This window comes from Nicotiana attenuata, unplaced genomic scaffold (assembly GCF_001879085.1).
Source record: "Nicotiana attenuata strain UT unplaced genomic scaffold, NIATTr2, whole genome shotgun sequence".
In the NCBI taxonomy this organism is placed as follows: domain Eukaryota; kingdom Viridiplantae; phylum Streptophyta; class Magnoliopsida; order Solanales; family Solanaceae; genus Nicotiana; species Nicotiana attenuata.
In genome coordinates, this window is record NW_017670243.1 from 363,779 (window position 1) to 382,196 (window position 18,418).

General features: G+C 36.6%; 1 protein-coding gene across 9 annotated transcripts in view; it reads right to left on the minus strand.

Moving 5' to 3' along the window:
• Nucleotides 1–17,509, minus strand: part of LOC109236553 (MADS-box transcription factor 27-like) — a 24,590-nt gene extending 7,081 nt beyond the window's left edge. For 2 of the 9 annotated variants that reach the window (XR_002069504.1, XR_002069503.1), the window contains exons 1-2: nucleotides 17,223–17,502; nucleotides 16,898–17,113 (exon numbers count right to left, since the gene is read on the minus strand). Coding sequence is in view for 4 of the 9 variants with exons in the window: in XM_019402749.1 (XP_019258294.1) it covers nucleotides 16,898–17,079 (182 nt within the window). In the remaining 5 variants the exon portion in view is untranslated. Of the gene's footprint in view, nucleotides 1–16,897; nucleotides 17,114–17,222 lie in introns of all 9 variants that reach the window. The other 7 variants (XR_002069506.1, XR_002069505.1, XR_002069507.1 and 4 more) reach the window with 6 other exon arrangements.
• Between the last annotated feature and the right edge of the window lie 909 nt (nucleotides 17,510–18,418).

Consider the following 18,418-nt stretch of genomic DNA (forward strand, 5'->3'; position numbering starts at 1 on the left):
TATATATATATATATATATTTTGGAAGTTTCCTCAGTGGCCGTCCCTAATTTCCTCTGTTATTTGGGTTTGAAATCCAACATTGTTGACATATAAATTGGAAATGGCTAGAAGTCAAGCCAAATTGTAGTTCTAGTGCCACGATGATAGTTTTGCAAGCAAAATGTGACACGGCTTCTGTTATTTGGGTTTGAAATCCAACATTGTTGACATATGGAAATGGCTAGAAGTCAAGCCAAATGGTAGTTCTAGTGCCACGATGATAGTTTTGCAAGCAAAACGTGACACGGCTTCTGAAGTCTGTTTCGCACTATAACATGCAATGCATCCCCTTCCTCTGTATGTATGTCATAGGCTCTTTCATTTGATTTTGTCAGTAACATGCTTGAATGTTATCGAAACCAGAAACACAGCGAAAAAGGAACACATTCATGCATGAGACACAAAATTGCTTGATGTTCCAGAATAATAGTAAGAACAAGATACTAGAGTAGTTGTCATTTCAGAAAGGAGTGATGAGAAAAACTTAAGCATATATATTCTCATTCTGGAGTCCTAATGGAAAAACGATCGTCATCTAGAGTTCTTTATTCATGTAACTGCTGGTGTAACTAGTTCTATTGTCAGAAAGCAGCACCAGAAAATAGTATCATCTGCATTGAGCTACCAGACTTCGTAATACATGCCTTTGTCACCCTTGTAGCAGAGTTCTAATATCATCTGTATTTCTGCTGGTTTCCACTTTTCATTGTTCCTCCTATATTTTCTTGTTCAATATATTCAGACTCGTCTCCGACCGTTAAATTATATGATTAAATGAGGAATCTACCATGATTATAAGTTGAGCTATAAGGTGTGAATGCTATTCAGATAGTGTTCCAGTCAAGTTCTCATAATAATTTTGTGGTTAAAGATTTTTTTGGGTAATTAAACATTTATTAATAACCAAGGAAGATCTGTACAAAGCCATAGTTAATTAAACTTGACTAACTATCTAAAAACAAGAAATTATCAATTCTTCTATCTACCATCTTAGGAAAGTTAAAATGAACAAGATTGAAAATAACTCCTAGTTCTAACAGGTGATCTAGCACAACACATATAAGCTATCACTTTTGCAATGGTGACCCAATCTTTACTCTTCTGTTCAAAGATCCTTCGGTTCCTTTCTATCCATATAGCTTGCACTATTTCTGTATATAGCAACTTGAAAATCTAGGCAGCTGGTGATTTTCCTTTGGCGTTCTCAATAGTCCACTGTTGATATTGCATCCGTGCAGTTGGAAAAGTTGTATTCTTCTTCCCCCATAGCAGTACCCTGTCCCATATCTTCCTTGAGAGTCTACATTGGACTAAGAGATGTCCATTTGTCTTAATGTGTTCTTGGCATAGGCTACACTTTAGTTTCACATTGAGTCCCTATTTTACTAGCCTATCCGCAGTGAGTACTATTTCATGCAAGTGAAGCCACATGGTAAATCGTGCTCTAGGTCTTAGCATCATTGGAGAACATTAGGCATTTCTATGGTATTCTTGGTAGGTCTCCTAGGAGCTGCAAATAAGTCTGCTTAATCAAGCTTTTCCCTGGTGCAGGTTGGTCCAGTAGTTGCATCATGGTAGCTCTTGCATCAAAGATCTTCCAAACCATCCATCATGCACATTGTGGCAACTTCACGTTAGCAAACTGCTGCCCCTTGATGTAATAACTATGAATCCATCGGATCCATAACTTGTCAGTTTTATGTACCAAGTCCCTACAAGTTTTTACTACTGCCACTCTATTCCATAACCTTAAGTTATGTGGTTGAGTCCACCTGCATATTTAGGGGAGCAAACCTTTTCCCATGCAACCAAAGCCTTCTTACTTATTGTGTTGACTCCTGACCAAACATAACTACGACAGTATGCATCTATGATGTCCAATACCTTGGCATGGATCATGAAGAGTAGAGACCAATAGGCTTGGATGCCAAATATGATCAATTTGACTAATTGTATCCTCCCATTTAACTATATTCCGAACAAAATGCTGCCATTGTTCTGTGGTCAACTTCTTAATTGACAGAGGTATGCCCAGGTATCTGAATAGTAGATCCCCATAGGTGTATTGCAGCAGCTATAATATTTTATCCTTTTCTTCCTGTATCACTCGTCCACAGTATAATGAACTTTTACCTAGGTTAGCTTGTAAGCCTGAGGCAGAGCAAAATTGATGAAAGCACTGATGAAGGTGATATACAGACCACACATCTCCATGAGCAAAGAGTAAGAGGTCATCTGCAAAGGACATATGTGTAATCCCCAGCTTAGCACATTTGGGGTGAAATTTGAAGGCCTTCTCATCTTTCAAATTGTTAAATTGCCTGCTAAGATATTCTATTGCTATGGTAAAAAGGAAAGAGGATATTGGGATATTGGATCCCCTTGTCTCAAGCTCCTTTCAACATCAAATGGTTCAGTTGGCTCATCATTGATCAAGATAAAGTAGTTGACTGTTCTAAGGCATTCCATAATCCATTCAATGAATTTCTTGGGAAAAGCCAATTCCTCCAATACATGTGCCAGATAACCCTCATCCAACTGTGTCATAAACTTTTTGGAGATCAATCTTGATTATACACCTAGGAGATATATGCTTCCTAATGAAAGCCTAGACTAGCTCATGAGCCAAGATGATGTTATCTGCTATTTTCCTTCCTAGTATGAAGCCTGCTTGTGCTTCACAGATAATGTCAGGCATCACCATTTGTAATATTGATGCTAAGACTTTTTAGATAATTTTATATAGAACAGTGCAGCAGGAAATTGGTCTATATTCTTTCACTGTGAGAAGATTCTTAGACTTAGGGATCAATGTGAGTGTAGTGCAATTAAGAGCTCTGTATAGCTTTCCTGTTGTGAAGAATGCTAAAATAGCATGGTTCACTTCTTCCTTAATTATACGCCAGGTCTTTTTAAAAAATACTGCATTGTACACATCAACCCAGGTGCCTTGCCATCTCCAATCGAGCATAGGCTATCATAAATCTCAGCAGTGTTAACAACCTCACACAATGCCAATTGTTGTTGATGATTTAAGTTTGGTCCTTTATGCATAATCAACCTGTTTATAGCAGGTAGTTCCTTGGCTGAGGTCCCCATGAGGCTTTGTAAAAAGTGATGATTTCCTCTCTTATAGCCTTTGGATTAGTAATCTTATTTCCTGCTATTGTATTGAGTTCCATTGTTTGTTTCCTGACTGTTCTCTCCTTGATTACTGCTGTGAAGTACTTGGTGTTTGAATCACCCAATTTGATCCATTTAATTCTAGATTTCTGTCTTTACACTCTCCTCTATTAAAGACCACTTTTTCAATGCTTGAGTTGTCGTTTTCTCTTGTATCACCAGCTCATCTGTATACTGCTGAGCTATTTGCTCCTGTACAAGCTTAAGCTATTGTCTAGTGATGCCAATATTCTGTGAGATGTAGCTAAATTCTTCTTTATTGAGCTTTTTGCACAAAGGTTTCAAAGCCTTCAGCAGTTCATCTTAATCCATATATTCTTCATGGGGTTGTTATCCAACTGTTTTTGCCACACCTCCTTGACAACTGATTCAAACTGACTATGTTCAATCCAAATGTTAAAGAACCTAAAAGGAGTCTTGGGTGATTTGGATGCAGATTTCAGGTGTAGTAATATTGGAGAATGATCAGAAACTAGGAATATCATATTCCACTTTGATATGGCCCCAACACATCATCCAATCTCCATTACCCAAGGCTGTATCAATTTTACTACACACCTTATCGTTACCATGTTGCTTGTTTGACCATGATAGTATTGTCCACTCCAGTGTAGCTCATTAAGGCCTAAGTTGAGTATACAATCTTCACAGTCTTTGATCTCAGAGGCACTGATAGGGCTATGGGATACAATACAACATTAAAGTCCCCACCTACCCACCAATGGAGGTTGATTGAAGGGCCCAATGTAGTCAATGCAGCCCATAAGGATAACCTGGATAACCTCTGCTCCACAGTGTTAAAACCATAGATAATTGTCATCATCTGTTCAGTTGCAGTAGTTCTATCTATAACTTTATAGTGGATCACTTGGGCTGCTACAACTAACATGTCTACAAAAAACCTGTTATCATCCCAGATTAGCCATATTCTTCCATTGTCTGCTTCTTGATGGTTATTGTGAAATCCCCCGCTAGGGGCAATGTTGTTAAGTATCTCCATAAGGTTGGGTTGCTTGACTCTTGTCTAATCCTGCTAAGTTGATTTTGCCAGTTCTGAGGTAGTTCCTTAGTTCTTTTGCTTATACCTTAATGCCCCTCACATTCCATATACACTAGGTCATTGAGAGAGGTACTTGGACCCTCCCCTTTATTATGAGGCATTATGTTTTCACTTCTCTGTTCCTCAACTCTGAGTATCTCAAAGGTGTTTATGAGCGGAGTAGTCCCTAGTAAGAAAAGTTATTGTAGTCCAGTGGAGGGCTTTGTGGCATTGGGGCATTTCCTTCACTCTTTGTAGTTACAGTCACTTGATCTTCTTTTGTTGTTTGAGCACTTTCATCTTGCACGATAACATGCTGCTGAGTATGCACCATTTGATCAGCCTGTGGTTGCACACTGTTGCCTTGTATTCCTTGGGCTTGCTTCTGTTGCATCTGCACATTTCCTTCAGTCGGTTTATCACTTGGATTCTTAGATCTCCATACTTGTTCCACTCTTTTTGGACCTCTCTTCTTTCTCTGAACTTCTGGTGGTTGCTGGCCAGTTCGTAATTGGGTTTTACATGAGTGACCTACTTGGAGACATTGATTACAGAACTCAAGTTTCCAGTCATAAGTAACTCTCTGTTGGATAACCTCCCCATTTGGCTCCATCACAGCCACCTCTTTAGGGAGTCCCTTTGTGGCATTCACCTCTATCAGCGTCCTAACAAATGAAATTCGTGTTTGTTTGGAGGTGCACTCATTGGCATATATTGGAGTACCAATGAGACTTGCAATTCTGCTGAGAGAATCACTGCTCCAACATCTCATAGGAAGCTTTGGAAATTTGACCCATAAAGGAATCAAGTACTTTTATCAACTTCAAGAGGTATTAACAATAAATTGAGATAAATTTCAATTTACTATGATTCAATCAAGGACAACATAGACTATATCAATTGAAATCAACACCCAAAAGATATCACCTGAAGCCGTCACCTGCTGGATAGCCCGTGATCTCTAGGAAATTCTTAAAGTTTCTCATATAAAGGTGCACAAAAAATATTTTATCGAAAATATGGACCTTTTGTCATTTTCCCTTGGAAATATCGTAGTGGAAGCCTGGAAGAGTTTAACAAAATTAAAAAGTTTAATAGAACTTTAAGTAGTTTACAAATCTTTATTAAAATCAAATTTCTGTGTCCAAACTTTCAGGATCAAGGATCTACTCTTAATGGTAAAAGGCCCTGCATAGATTATTTCCTTCATGTCCTCTACACTGTGGAATCTCACCACATAGTAGCCCTCCTCATGCAGAAACAGGTCAGGTGTAGAAACACTCGACCAATTTTTTCCTATGTATGTATCGATTCATCACATTGAAACACTCTTCGACTTCTCAGCTTCCTTATCAACTTCAGATTTAACTAGTTGAGCCAAGGGTTGTCCATTCACTTTCTGAGTGTAATATAAGAAAGAGATATACCATTAGTAGCCCATCTATTTTTAGCAAATAGGCTTGTTTATAGTGCCTTCGCTGGAGCATTCTCTTCAGGATTTGTACTTGTTCTTTCTAGATCCTGGGCTTCTCGTTGTGATTGCCCGGAATTGGTCTCCTCTGAGTTGTTTCCTCCATCAAAGTCCCCACCGGAGAACTCACTCCCACTGGGGTTACTGTTCCATTGGATGTCTCCATTAGGGTTACAACGCTCGTGGTCAATTCCTTTGGTTTTGTTGCTGCATTTTCCCTTAGATCTAATTGCGCGTTGATTCCGTTTGTTAACATGTCAATCACATCTCGTCTGGTGCTTCCATGGTCAAAATGGTCCCCCTCTATTATTTTGTGCTTTTGCTTGGGAGGTCTCAGGTTGCATCCTTGCACCAACTGCGCTTCGAAACGAAACAATTGGCAGTTTTTTTTGGTCGTCCCCTTCCCCGTCCTTTGCCTCGTCCAGGCCCCGTGGTATTCACGCAGGTTAACAACCGTGCGCCGGGAGCATGGTGAGACAGAAGAGAAGGCTAAAGATGTTTTTACGCCATACCAAATTCAGTCCATTGCAAAAGTGGTTGTGATCAATGATATTCTATGCAAGTTCGCAAAAATCACTATTCTAACAAGGCTCTCCATATATATATCTATACTGAAGAAGATATAAATTTTAATTCGAAATAAAAGGGAATTTGATCCTATCCAATTGAAGTGTCCTCTTGCTTCCCTTGTTAGCTCTAGTTTTACATTTTCACATATTCCTCAACTTTCCCAACTTCCTGCGATTGAACTACAGTGATCTACTCTTCCCAAATTACATAGTCTTCAATCAATCACCAAAGTTGAAAGGGAGAGAAATACTTTCTCCTGTTGAAATCAGACCAATTTTGAATATCAAACATCGTTTAGCAAGGTAACTGACATTTACCCATCGTCCTTGGACAAAATTCACCGAAGTAAATTAAACTTATTGTTATGAAGTACATTATCAGTAGGCAATATCGCCCTTCATGCCCTTGGTAATTGGCATAAATTAACTTTATCCATGACACAAACTTCTACATTATTCTAACATTATTCATGATTGCAGGTAAGGGTGTACAAAGACAACCGACAAATCGCACCAAATCGATAATCCGAATCAAACCGAGAAAAAAACCCGACTATGGTTTGGTACTGGAGAAAAAAACTGACAATAATTGGTTTGGTTTGGTTTTAAATAAAAAAAAATCAAATCGAACCAAACCAACCCGACATTACATGTATAGATATTTACTACATAATAGTATTCATTGTAGTGTAGTTTATCAGTATTTCTTAAACTATTTCATAATTTTATCTTTAAACGTATTATTTCAAACACGGGCTTATAATTTCTGAATGCTCCAATAATTTTATAGTCCATAAATGTTAGTAACTCAAATAAATCCCAAACCAAAATCAAATCGATATTAATGCTAACAAAAGACATTCATTTTTTTGAGTTTTCATGATTTAGATAAAATGCATAACTTATTATTTTAGTAATTAGTCATGTCAATAATAGTACTTATTAGTCGTACTTATTTTAGCAACTTAGTAATTTTAGATTATATTTATTTTCACTATGCCTTATTAATAATATTTATTTTATGCGATTTTATTTTCTTTATTGTTGAATATTTTAATACAATGCCATGATTCATCTCATATTTTATGTTATTTTCTTAAAAAATACCTTATATACTTATGTCTTACTGGGATTAAAGAAATATTTGGAGCACAGATTATGGGAAAAAAATCCGAAAACCCGAGAATAATCAAGATAAAAAAAACCTGACTTGTATTGGTTTGGTTTGGTGTTTAGATTTAATAAGCTGACATAATTAGTTTGGTTTGATAATTAGAATACCCGAAACAACCCGACCTATGTACACCCTTAATTGCATGTAAGCTCGACCAGCTAGCGAGAACCTTTGATGAATACAATATAAGGAACAAAACAAGGTGGCGGATCAACTAACAAAGTGTTGATAAACTCAGCCATTTTTAGCAAATTTAATTTTGTTATATTGTGTATTTGTTCTTTTCATTTATTCATTTAGAATATATGTTTAGCTGTTTTATTGTTCTATCTTACGTTCGGTATGTTATATATAAATTTTATACACTTTTTCGGTAGCTGAGGAAGACGGCAACACACTTCATTGTGTTGGGTTAAATCCAACGACACTGTATAACTTGTGTAAACAATTAGGAGTTTTATCTAATTTACGTTGCAGCTGGCAAAATACTGACCCCAAGAAGAAAAAAAGGAGAAGTAAAAAGGAAAGAAGAACTAAGACAGAAATACACAAGAAAGATCATAGGTAAATCACACGAGTCGTGCCACCTCCCTAAATATGATCGGCTGCCTATTTAAGTCAAGAATGCGCTCGTGCAAACAATGAGAGCATCCGCTTAAACTTACGGTTGACTTGGATGCTCCTCAATCACTATTTTATATGCTTGCTCTGAGTTGCTGGCTGCTGTGAGCATATGAATTGTATTGTAGAGGACAGAAAGGAATTTGGCATTTGTTAAGTTACATTGATGATTCCAAGAGGAGTTGACTTTCTTTAATAGGTTTCTTTAATATGTATATTGGTGTGAATATACATATTATGGATTTTAGAGTGTTGAAAAGTCGTCATACAACATGAATAGTTGAGTACAATACTATCATGCCTTCATTATGTGCGAGAATTTGTTGGTCCTGGTAAGAATTTAACAATCTCACGACAAATTATACACATGCAAAATCATGCTAAAAATAGATAGATTTCTAGAAGAAAACGCTATCAGTAAAAGCTAGTCATACTATGATCACAAGAATTTGAGTAGGTAAGTCAAAGTAAAAATAAAGGAATCTTTGCTTATTTTTCTTTAAAAGAAAATTATATTGGCAACTTTAGTAAAAGCTAGTCATACTATGATCACAACACGATATGGTTGGTCAAGCAAGCCCCGTCATCTAAAGTAATTCTGGGTGGAGATATTATCACACCAAAATTACACATGAGTTCGGACTAGGCCTATCTCTTACAAGTTGCTATGTAGGTCACCCCATTCCTACCACTTTTATACTACATCTCTTATGAAAAAAGCTAGAGTTACAATATACACTTGCCCAGTAACCCCCTAATCATGCTATATTACAATTTATTAACTTGCAAAAATAGTTTTTGATTTGTCATATTAAGGCCTCATTTGGTTACACTTAATGAAGGTCTGAATCTTAATCATTTAGATCTTAATCTTAATGATTAAGTCTGTTTGTTTTTTTAAAATTTTACAACCACTTATTTAACGATTAAGATATATAGCAGAGTCTTAGTATCATTAAGGTGTTATACATTCAAGAATTTATATAAAAATAGTATTTTATTATTACTCCTAACACTTTTACCATTGGTCACCATTATCACTGTTATCGTTGCCCCACCATTATAAACTACCGCCACCCACTAGCCACCACTCATTACCACCATCTCGGCCACAACCACCGGCGCTGCCAAGCCGAATGTTAGTTGTCACTATCACTATCCATCATTTACAACCATCACTACCAACCATCATTACCGCAACAATCACCTATTATCATTATCAACCACCACTATATATCACCCATCTCTATTATTAGTCATCGGCACCATCAACTAGCACCATTAACTACTAGTGTCATCCACCATCTACTACCCATAATCACCACTATCAACCAACACCACCACCAACCACTATCCAGTCGACACCCACAACCACCACTGTTAGTCATCATCACCACCAACTACCATATAAATTTTTATAAATATTTTATTAATATAGTATTAGATTAATTAGTATTATTTGATTTATACTTATTTATTTTTAAATAAAGACAAGTTTTACACATTCAGATGTAGATAAAACAAATAATCTTAATTATTTAGTATTCAGATCTTAATACAACATCTTAATATTCAAATGTACTTTCAAATGTTTTACTCTTAATACACAAATTAATATTAAGATGTGTATTCAGATTCAAACGACTTAATCTTAATAAAAAGAAATGAGACCTAAATCCTGAACGTTAACTTGGTAAATGCCATCTGTCCATCTGACGAGGCCCCTTAGGGGTTGCTGGTAGATCGTAGTTGTAATTGTGCCAAACTTGTTGCATACTTAGCTAACCATAAGCTACTTGATTAGCTTCCATGTAACAATGAAGAACCTCCACATTAGCTTGGCATATAATATAGTGTCTTCCACACTAGCCTTCATCGTCTTATTATTTGTTCTTTTTTCTCAAGTAATTAGTAACAACATATGAGTGAGTCCAATCCAGTACAATATCCTTTATTATAGTTGGATGCACCATAATAATTCAAACTTAACTGCAGAAATCTCAGCTGTATAATTATTGTTACACTATATAGGAACTAAGAAAGCAAAAGTAAATCTCTCTACGCATTCATCACTACTCCATTAATCCCTGCCTTTCTATTAGTATGCAAAAAACTACCATCCGTGTTCAGTTTAATCCACCCAGGGGAAGGTTTGATCCACTACACTTGCCTTGGGACTAGCCTCAACTTTTTCACTACCTCACTGGTTCTTTTCCAGGTTAAATCCATCTCACAGCTAGGAAGGACATCCTCAAAATTGCTTTCAGGAACCAAAAAATATGAAATCCATTATATTATAAGTAAAAAAAATTTGCTCCAATATTTACATAAACATCTGCACCTTCAAAACATCAATAGGTTACTTGTTGATGACATTACTTTAATTTTGGTTCTAACAGTACTTCTAGATGTGTTTGTTGTAGGGCCCCTACAGAGGAATTTTTAGATCACCTATTTGCTTCAAGTGAAACAACAAAAAAGGATTGGAGGAATATTTCAGCTCCGCTTGGCATCAAACCAGGAGGAATGAACATCCTCTATAACCTTAACAGGTGGTGGAATACTCAAGCAAAGAATGTGGCTTACAAGTTTCTCCTCCATAATACTCCTATAATAGTATGCTAGGCAACATGGAACTCCAGATGTGGAAAAAATATGGTAATAAACCTATTCCTATCTTTAATATTTGTCAACAAGCGTTGTTTCGGGTAAAAGTAGCCTTGAGCCAGAAATACAACTCTGTGGATTGTGAATGGTCTTGGAACAAGTTATGCCGAGTGGTGGAGAACTACAAAACTCAATTGACAAGCATCATGGTTAATTGGGAATTCCCACAAGATAGTGCCCGGAAGCTTAATAATGATGGGAGCTACCAAGCAAACCAAGGAAAAGCGAGGCGTTGCTAGAAGTAGAAATGGACAAATGGTCATGGCCTTAGCCTCACCTATCTAGTTTTTGACTAACAATTATTCAGAAGCTCAAGCGGTTATTCAAGGGATAATATGGTGATGTCATAATCAATATCAAAATCTCATGTAAGAAAGTAATATTAAAAATAGTAATAAACTTGCTTCCATTTGTCCACATTTGTTTACATTAATTTAATATTTTCATACATATAGTTAGAAAAGAGTGAGGTGTGGACATGTGTGAATTTGTGTGAACTAGTGTAGGCATGTACGGACTAGTGTGTACATGTGTGGACCTAATTAATATGTACACATGAAGTTTAGGCTAGATACATGTAGGAGTTCTACTATAAATGCCTATGTATGCTAGCCATTTGGTGCAAGTGAAGTTGAATAGAAATCATCTTTTCCTCTACTTCTCTAATAGTGAGTTTTGAGTGTTTGTTTAGTTGTCTTGCTCTCCCAAAAATTTCTAACACTTGGTATTAGAGCAGATGTGTTGAGAGACAACCAAACTTGGAGAAAAGATGACAAACACTAATGGAACACTATTCCAAGTTCCTATGCTCACAGAAGAGAACTACGAGAATTGGTGTATTCGAATGAAGGCCTTGCTTGGTGCCTATGATGTTTGGGAACCGGTAGAGTCTGGAGTTGATGAAGCGTAAGATGCCGCATCCACAAATAAGAAAGATCAAAAGGCCCTCACTCTCATCCATCAAGGTTTGGATGACAAGATGTTCGAGAAGGTTGCAAATGCGACAACCTCCAAGTAAGCATGGGACATTCTTCAAACTTCCTTTAAAGGTTTGGACAAAGTGAAAAAGATTCGTCTCCAGACCTTAAGAGGAGAGTTTGAATCATTGCATATGAAAGAAAATGAATCTGTTTCAGATTACATTTCAAGAGTTTTGGCTATTGTCAATCAAATGAAAAGATATGGTGAAGAGTTGAAGGATGATAGGGTCGTTGCAAAAATACTACGATCCCTAGATTCAAAATTTGATTATATTGTTGTTGCTATTGAAGAGTCCAAAGACTTGGACACCATGACCATAGATGAACTTTCGAAAGAAGAATCGGTTGAAAAGGCGTTGCAAGCAAAACTTTCCTTCAAGGAGAAAGATGAAAGGCGTGGTGCGCAACAAAGAGGTCGTGGAAATGGAAGAGGTCATGGTAGAGGAGGAAGAGGTGGTAGTCAACCACCAAATAGAGACAATAAAAGCCAAGACTATAGTCAAAGAAGAGATCGCGGAAGAGGCAAAGGATGGAGACAAAATCAAGGAAGGTATGACAAATCGAATGTTGTATGTTATACTTGTCATAAATTTGGACATTATTCTTGGGAATGTAAAGATAATTCGGAGGATAAAAACAACTTTGTGGAGAGCAAAAATGAAGATGAAGATGCCACTCTACTTCTTGCATGCAAAGGAGAAGAAAGTGTGGAAAAGAACAAATGGTACCTTGACTCCGGTGCAAGTAGTCATATTTGTGGAAAGAAAAATTTATTTGTGGAGCATAACGAGCTGAATGGTGGCCCAATCACTTTTGGAGACTCTTCGCGAGTTCAAATCAAAGGAAAAGGTACGATTTTAATTCGCTTAAAAGATGGAAGTCATCAATTAATCTCCAATATTTTGTATGTACCGGAGACGAAAAGTAATATTTTAAGTTTGGGACAACTTTTGGAGAAAAATTATGACATTCATTTGAAAGACAAAAAGTTGTATATGAGAGATAAAAAGGGAAGATTGTTAGCCAAAGTACCTATGGCTAATAATAAAATGTTCATCTTATATCTTTAAAATGATGTTCCGAGGTGCTTGCTTTCATGTGCCAAAGATTCATCTTGGCTTTGGCATATGAGATTTGGTCACTTGTATTTTGATAGCCTAAGGTTGATGAAGAAGGAAAGCATGGTGAATGGATTGCCAACAATTGATCATCCCAACCAACTTCGTGAAGGATGTCTCTTTGGAAAGCAAGCAAGAAAAAGATTTCCTAAAGAGTCTTTAACAAGAGCAAGATGCCCTCTCGAGTTAATTCACATGGATGTGTGCGGACCTATCAAGCCATCTTCACTTGGTAAAAGTAATTATTTTTTACTTTTCATTGATGATTTTGCTTGCTTTGTGTTTCTCAAACATGATGCAAGTTTCTATTGTTTTTGTAGCACTTCTGGAGGCTTTTTGGTTTATGTCCCCCTTCTCTTATAATTTTTGATCTATTAATACACAGGGTAGGGGTCAAGCCAACCCCCCCCCCCCCCAACAATCCATGATATGCTAGCCTGGGTGATTGGAATAAATAAATAAAAACATATGACGGTGGTACAATTTGAAGTAACAGCTTGTGGACCTAGTTGTTTATTTTTACCCTACCATGTCATGAAGATCCTTCTTATGGACAAGAACTAGTGTTGAATGATCAGTGATCCTCCGTAATAATTTCATATATAATGTGGTGCCTCACTTTTAACAAAGACTTGCTGAACGGCTTCACACTTGAAGACTTACAATAGTTACACTTGGGCACAAGTTGATTACCAAATGTTGAAACGATTTCATCAAAAGGCAGATTTGTTGTAATGGTCTCCAATTAAGAAACGAGATCTTGAAAAGGATGTCTTTATGCCATACCTTGTTGATAGTCACCTCTCCGACGAAATACTCAACTTTCTGCCATGCTGAACTATTAGAATAATGACCATCACTGGGGGTATCCAAATAGCATAGCAAGGAAGGTTTTGGGTCACAAATGTCAATTTTCGGTATGTATTGCACCAAGTGGTAAGGGAGAACTTCATTCAGCTTCCGGACATCCCATGTCTTCCCCTCCATATATCGTCCTACTAACATATTTGATGACGGGCAACATTCTGCCAAAGCACACCTGTCCAATTATCCCGCCAAAACTGCTATTACCTTTCCTTATATGCCATACTATATTGACATCTGCTTTTTGTTTGACCTCCATAAGTTTTCTCTATGAATGTGATTGGCCTATGCACTTTTCCTTTGCCACAGGTTGTACCCTTGTGCAATACTTAGCTCTTAGGAAACCTGCCCAATGAGAGTGTTTATTCTAAAGTTCCATAATCTCTTTATGGAAAAAGTACCCTCAGTATCCTCCATTTTCCTAATGCCAATCCCACCCTCTTATCCTAGAACTTAACTTGTTCCAAGAACTCCAATGATATTTAGATTTCTCTGAATCAGCCCCCTAGAAAAACCTAGCAAAATATTTTTCCCTTAGGCTAAAGGTGCTCTTTTGCGGGTTCATAGCAGCTAATGTATATTTTGGTATGGCATGGGGCACATGTTTGATAAGAATATATCTTCCTCCATATGAGAGCGGCGTCCCTTAATTTCCATCTATTTAACCTCTCAATAATCTTGGTAATTAAGCATATCATCAAAGTGTGACAACCTTTTCCTTCCAACATTCACATAGCACCCCAAATATATGAATGTAAATTCCTTATTCTTTAAATCAAATGCATTCCTCATTCCGTTGGTAATGAATTAGAGGTTTTAGGATTTATGAGGAAGAAGCTCTTCTTCATGTTTACAGTTTGGCTTGATGATCTTTCATATCTTCTCACTTGTTTCATAACAAGCTTTATAGACTTGTTATTTCCACCACTGAATATAACTAGTATATCATTAGCATACTCTAATGAGCTAATGATTCACCTTATGGCCATTACAGTTCGTGGAGAAAAAAGTGCACTTGTCTAATTGATTCAGCTTGTTGAGAAGTCTGGACAGAACTTCAGAGCCCAGTATGAATAGAGAAAAGGAAAGGAGATCCAGCTTGCCGGAGAAGAACCCTTGTTTGGATCCATTATATTAATGAAAATGGAGTACCAAACATTAGATACAGCTCTCTATACCAAGTCAACAAATCCCTCTGAAAAACCAAATCTCCTTAAACACAGAAGTAAGGAAAAGCAAAGAGATCCTGTGATAGGGTTTGGCCATATCCTCTTTAATAACCATGTTGCCACCTTTGTTTGAGTTCTAACATGTCTTGAACTATCACCTCTTGTGCCAATAGTACATTTTCTGTTATGGGTCTATGTTGCCACCTTTGATTGGTTGTGAAATGTCTTGAACTATCCTGTTGTGCGAATAGTATATTTTCTGTTATGGATCTGCCTTGAACAAATCCAATGTAATTCTCACATATCAACTTAATTAGGCACCATGGGTTTAAGCCTTTTAGGTAGTATTCTTGCTGATCACCTTACATGTGAAATTGCTGAGTCTGATGGATCGCATCTCAGCAAAAAAAACGAGTAGGACATCTACCCTTTATTTCTACTTTTACTTACAAATGATTTTGAAAATCAAGCCCATTATTTCAGAAGATCAACACCCTCACAATCTAATCTAAAATCATATTACAACCATCGAAATATCTCAAGTCCTATCACCTTTTGTTTTTAGCATCTGTCATAGAAGCCATAAACGTAAAACAACATACTTAATTCATCTATCAAAAGAGATCACAAAAGTACATGAACACAACGAGAGTAGAAAGTTGAAGTAGTAAATTCACAAGAAAAACACCTTTATGGCTTATGTATGTATCAGCACAACCAATTAATAATGCTTTACAGAAAAAGGAAACTATTAACTTAGAACTTTTATTATGAAAAGCGACGGATACTTTTGGTCACTTTTTTCCAAGGATAAAGTATTTAGTTCAATAAAGTTCTTCCTGTTTTTAGTTTTTGATGATGATCTTTTTACATAAAGATGGAGATAAGCAAGATCTACCTAATATTTCAAACACGAAGAAACACAATTTGAGGTATGTAATTAACGGATAAATAAATTAAGATGTCGAAAATGGAAGTATATAGGTGGTCTTGCTACTTGTAAAGATTCTTCCTTGGAGAAAGATGTTTTAATCAATGAGAAAGTACTACTGATATAATGCTATTATGTACTCGAGTCTTATTGTGCATATCACGTCTAACCGAATAATTTAAGGCAACCTTTAATTTTCACAAAATCCGGATCCTGTTAAATCCAATGCATCACTTCTTTAATTTCAACTGTGCATCAAAATCAAGCAAGAAGAGTGCACATTTTGCATTATCCAGTTACTCACTTTGTTACAGTTTATGACTTTTTTTTTGCTTTTTAGAGTCAATTTGACTTTGTTCATGTTCGTTATTTCATGAATACTTGTAGCAATAACATATTTAGTAGGTGTGGCTATATTACTAGTAGAAGTTTTACAAGTCCAGTTAACCTCAAATCATATATTATTAAGGAAGTCAATAAAACTAAGCTCCTCAATAGTAAGCTAATAAACATTAAAAGGAAGGTTCAAGTAGCAATAGCATACTCTCTCAAAGCATTACTGACATAACTACTTCCATTATCCACATTAAACAACCACAATCTCTTAATTACACAAGCTATAGCCTCATTCTGTACAATCACTTAGCTTAAGCTAGCTCTTCACTCACTATCCGCACTTTTCCTACAGATTGAGATCCTACAAGACAGTCATTAAACAAACTAACCGACATTATAACAAACAGAAAGCGTGCAATAAAGGAATTAAGCATCATATCTAAACAAAGCATTTTGAACCATAAACTCTCGGATTATGAGCTCATCCTACTAATTAGATTTGAACTTCACTCGCTATTTGAATTTAATAGTAACTGTATAAGTATTAAACTGTCAATTATGTATGCCACATTATCCAGGTCAAACACATTAGTAAGATGCAAAATTGGAAGGTGAAAACTATTTAGCACGCAGATCTTGTTAATCTACATACATTAAAAATGAAACTAAAAAATCTGAAAATTTAATAAATTAAATTAGTAAATTTGATAAAAAAAGGAGATAGGGAAAAGCACCTGGTGCTAGAATATTCGTAGAGCCTGCCAGTGCTGGAGAAGACCATGACTCCGACCTCCGTATCGCAAAGGATCGCTAACTCCTTCGCCTTCTTCAACAATCCATTCCTCCTCTTCGAGAACGCCACTTGCCTGCTCGTCGAATTGTCAATCCTTCTTATCACTATCTTTCCTCTCCCCATCGCCGATCTCACACACTCTCTCTGATTTCTCTCTCTACAAATACACACAGTACAATTACACACCTATACGTACACATTTATGAGCTGTATATTCAATTTTTTCACATAGGAGAAAAAAATATATATTTCCAATGAAGACTTACCAGAGAAATTGAATTCGCGAGAAGCAGCAAAAGAGACGGCGAAGACGAAATCAGTGTTTGGATATGAGGAAAACGGAGAAAATTATCCCAGGAAACAGGAAGAGAAAGTAAGGAAAAACTTACGGTTAATGGAGACAAAAGGAGGCTTCACAATCGTCGTTTTGGGTCAGTCTTCTGATTGAATTTGCCTATATAAGGAATGTGTTTCTATACATCAAAATGGCGAAACGCGGAGGGGTGGGTAGGTGAAAAGGGTGGTGGAGTGCATTAGGGCGTTTCCAAAAAACCGCTATTCATTGGTTTTTGTAAAACCGATAGTGCTTTTGTGTGCTTGGATGCCACGTGGAGTAATTCTTTTGGCCAATTGGTTTAATTATAGGTCAGACTCGTACGAAAGTTTCCTCATTCGAATAGATTGCTGACGCGTGGTGGTCTTGCAATTAAAAATTAACTTCCCGCTTTAGGAAATTGCCTTTTCGAACTAGTGGTTGCATACTGACGAATTTGCCCTTTCTGGATTTGGGTGACTAATTTATCGAGTCCGAAACCTAAATGCCAACTTTTTGGACTCAAAACACATTTTTACAGTATATAAAAAAAAGTAACTTTTCTATATAAAACGCGGCATTACTTTAACGGAATTTTAGCCGTTAAAGTAAAGCGTAGTATATACCGCGTTACATATAGCGCGGTATTATATCGCGTTTTACTTCTTTTTGGGCCCACCAATAATTGTTCTGCGGTTAACAGATATAACAATAATCAAATATATAAAGCGCGGTATTATACAACGTTTTACATACAAAAATTCTACCCCCCGGGCTAGAACTTGCCTTATTTAAAGGCGTTAGGATTTTATGAAAATCCATTCAAAAAATATTCTAACTTCCGTTCATACTTTTCTTCTTGTTATCAAGCATTTTTTTATAATGTCTGAAGAGCCAAAAATAAGGGTTTCATTATATTGGGGGGAGGGGGGTGAGGTTGTATACTTTATCTCCACAGTGTCATGTTAATTAAATTGCCGCTTACAATGGAGTACGATAAATTGGTAACATTGATATATAAAAGAATGAGTGTGAAGAAACGTTCGGTGAACCTTAAAGTAACCGGTAGATTTTCGTATTTTGTGACTCCGCGGGGGTTTGCATATTATTCTGCGTTTAACATCGAAGATGATGAAACTCTTAGAGATT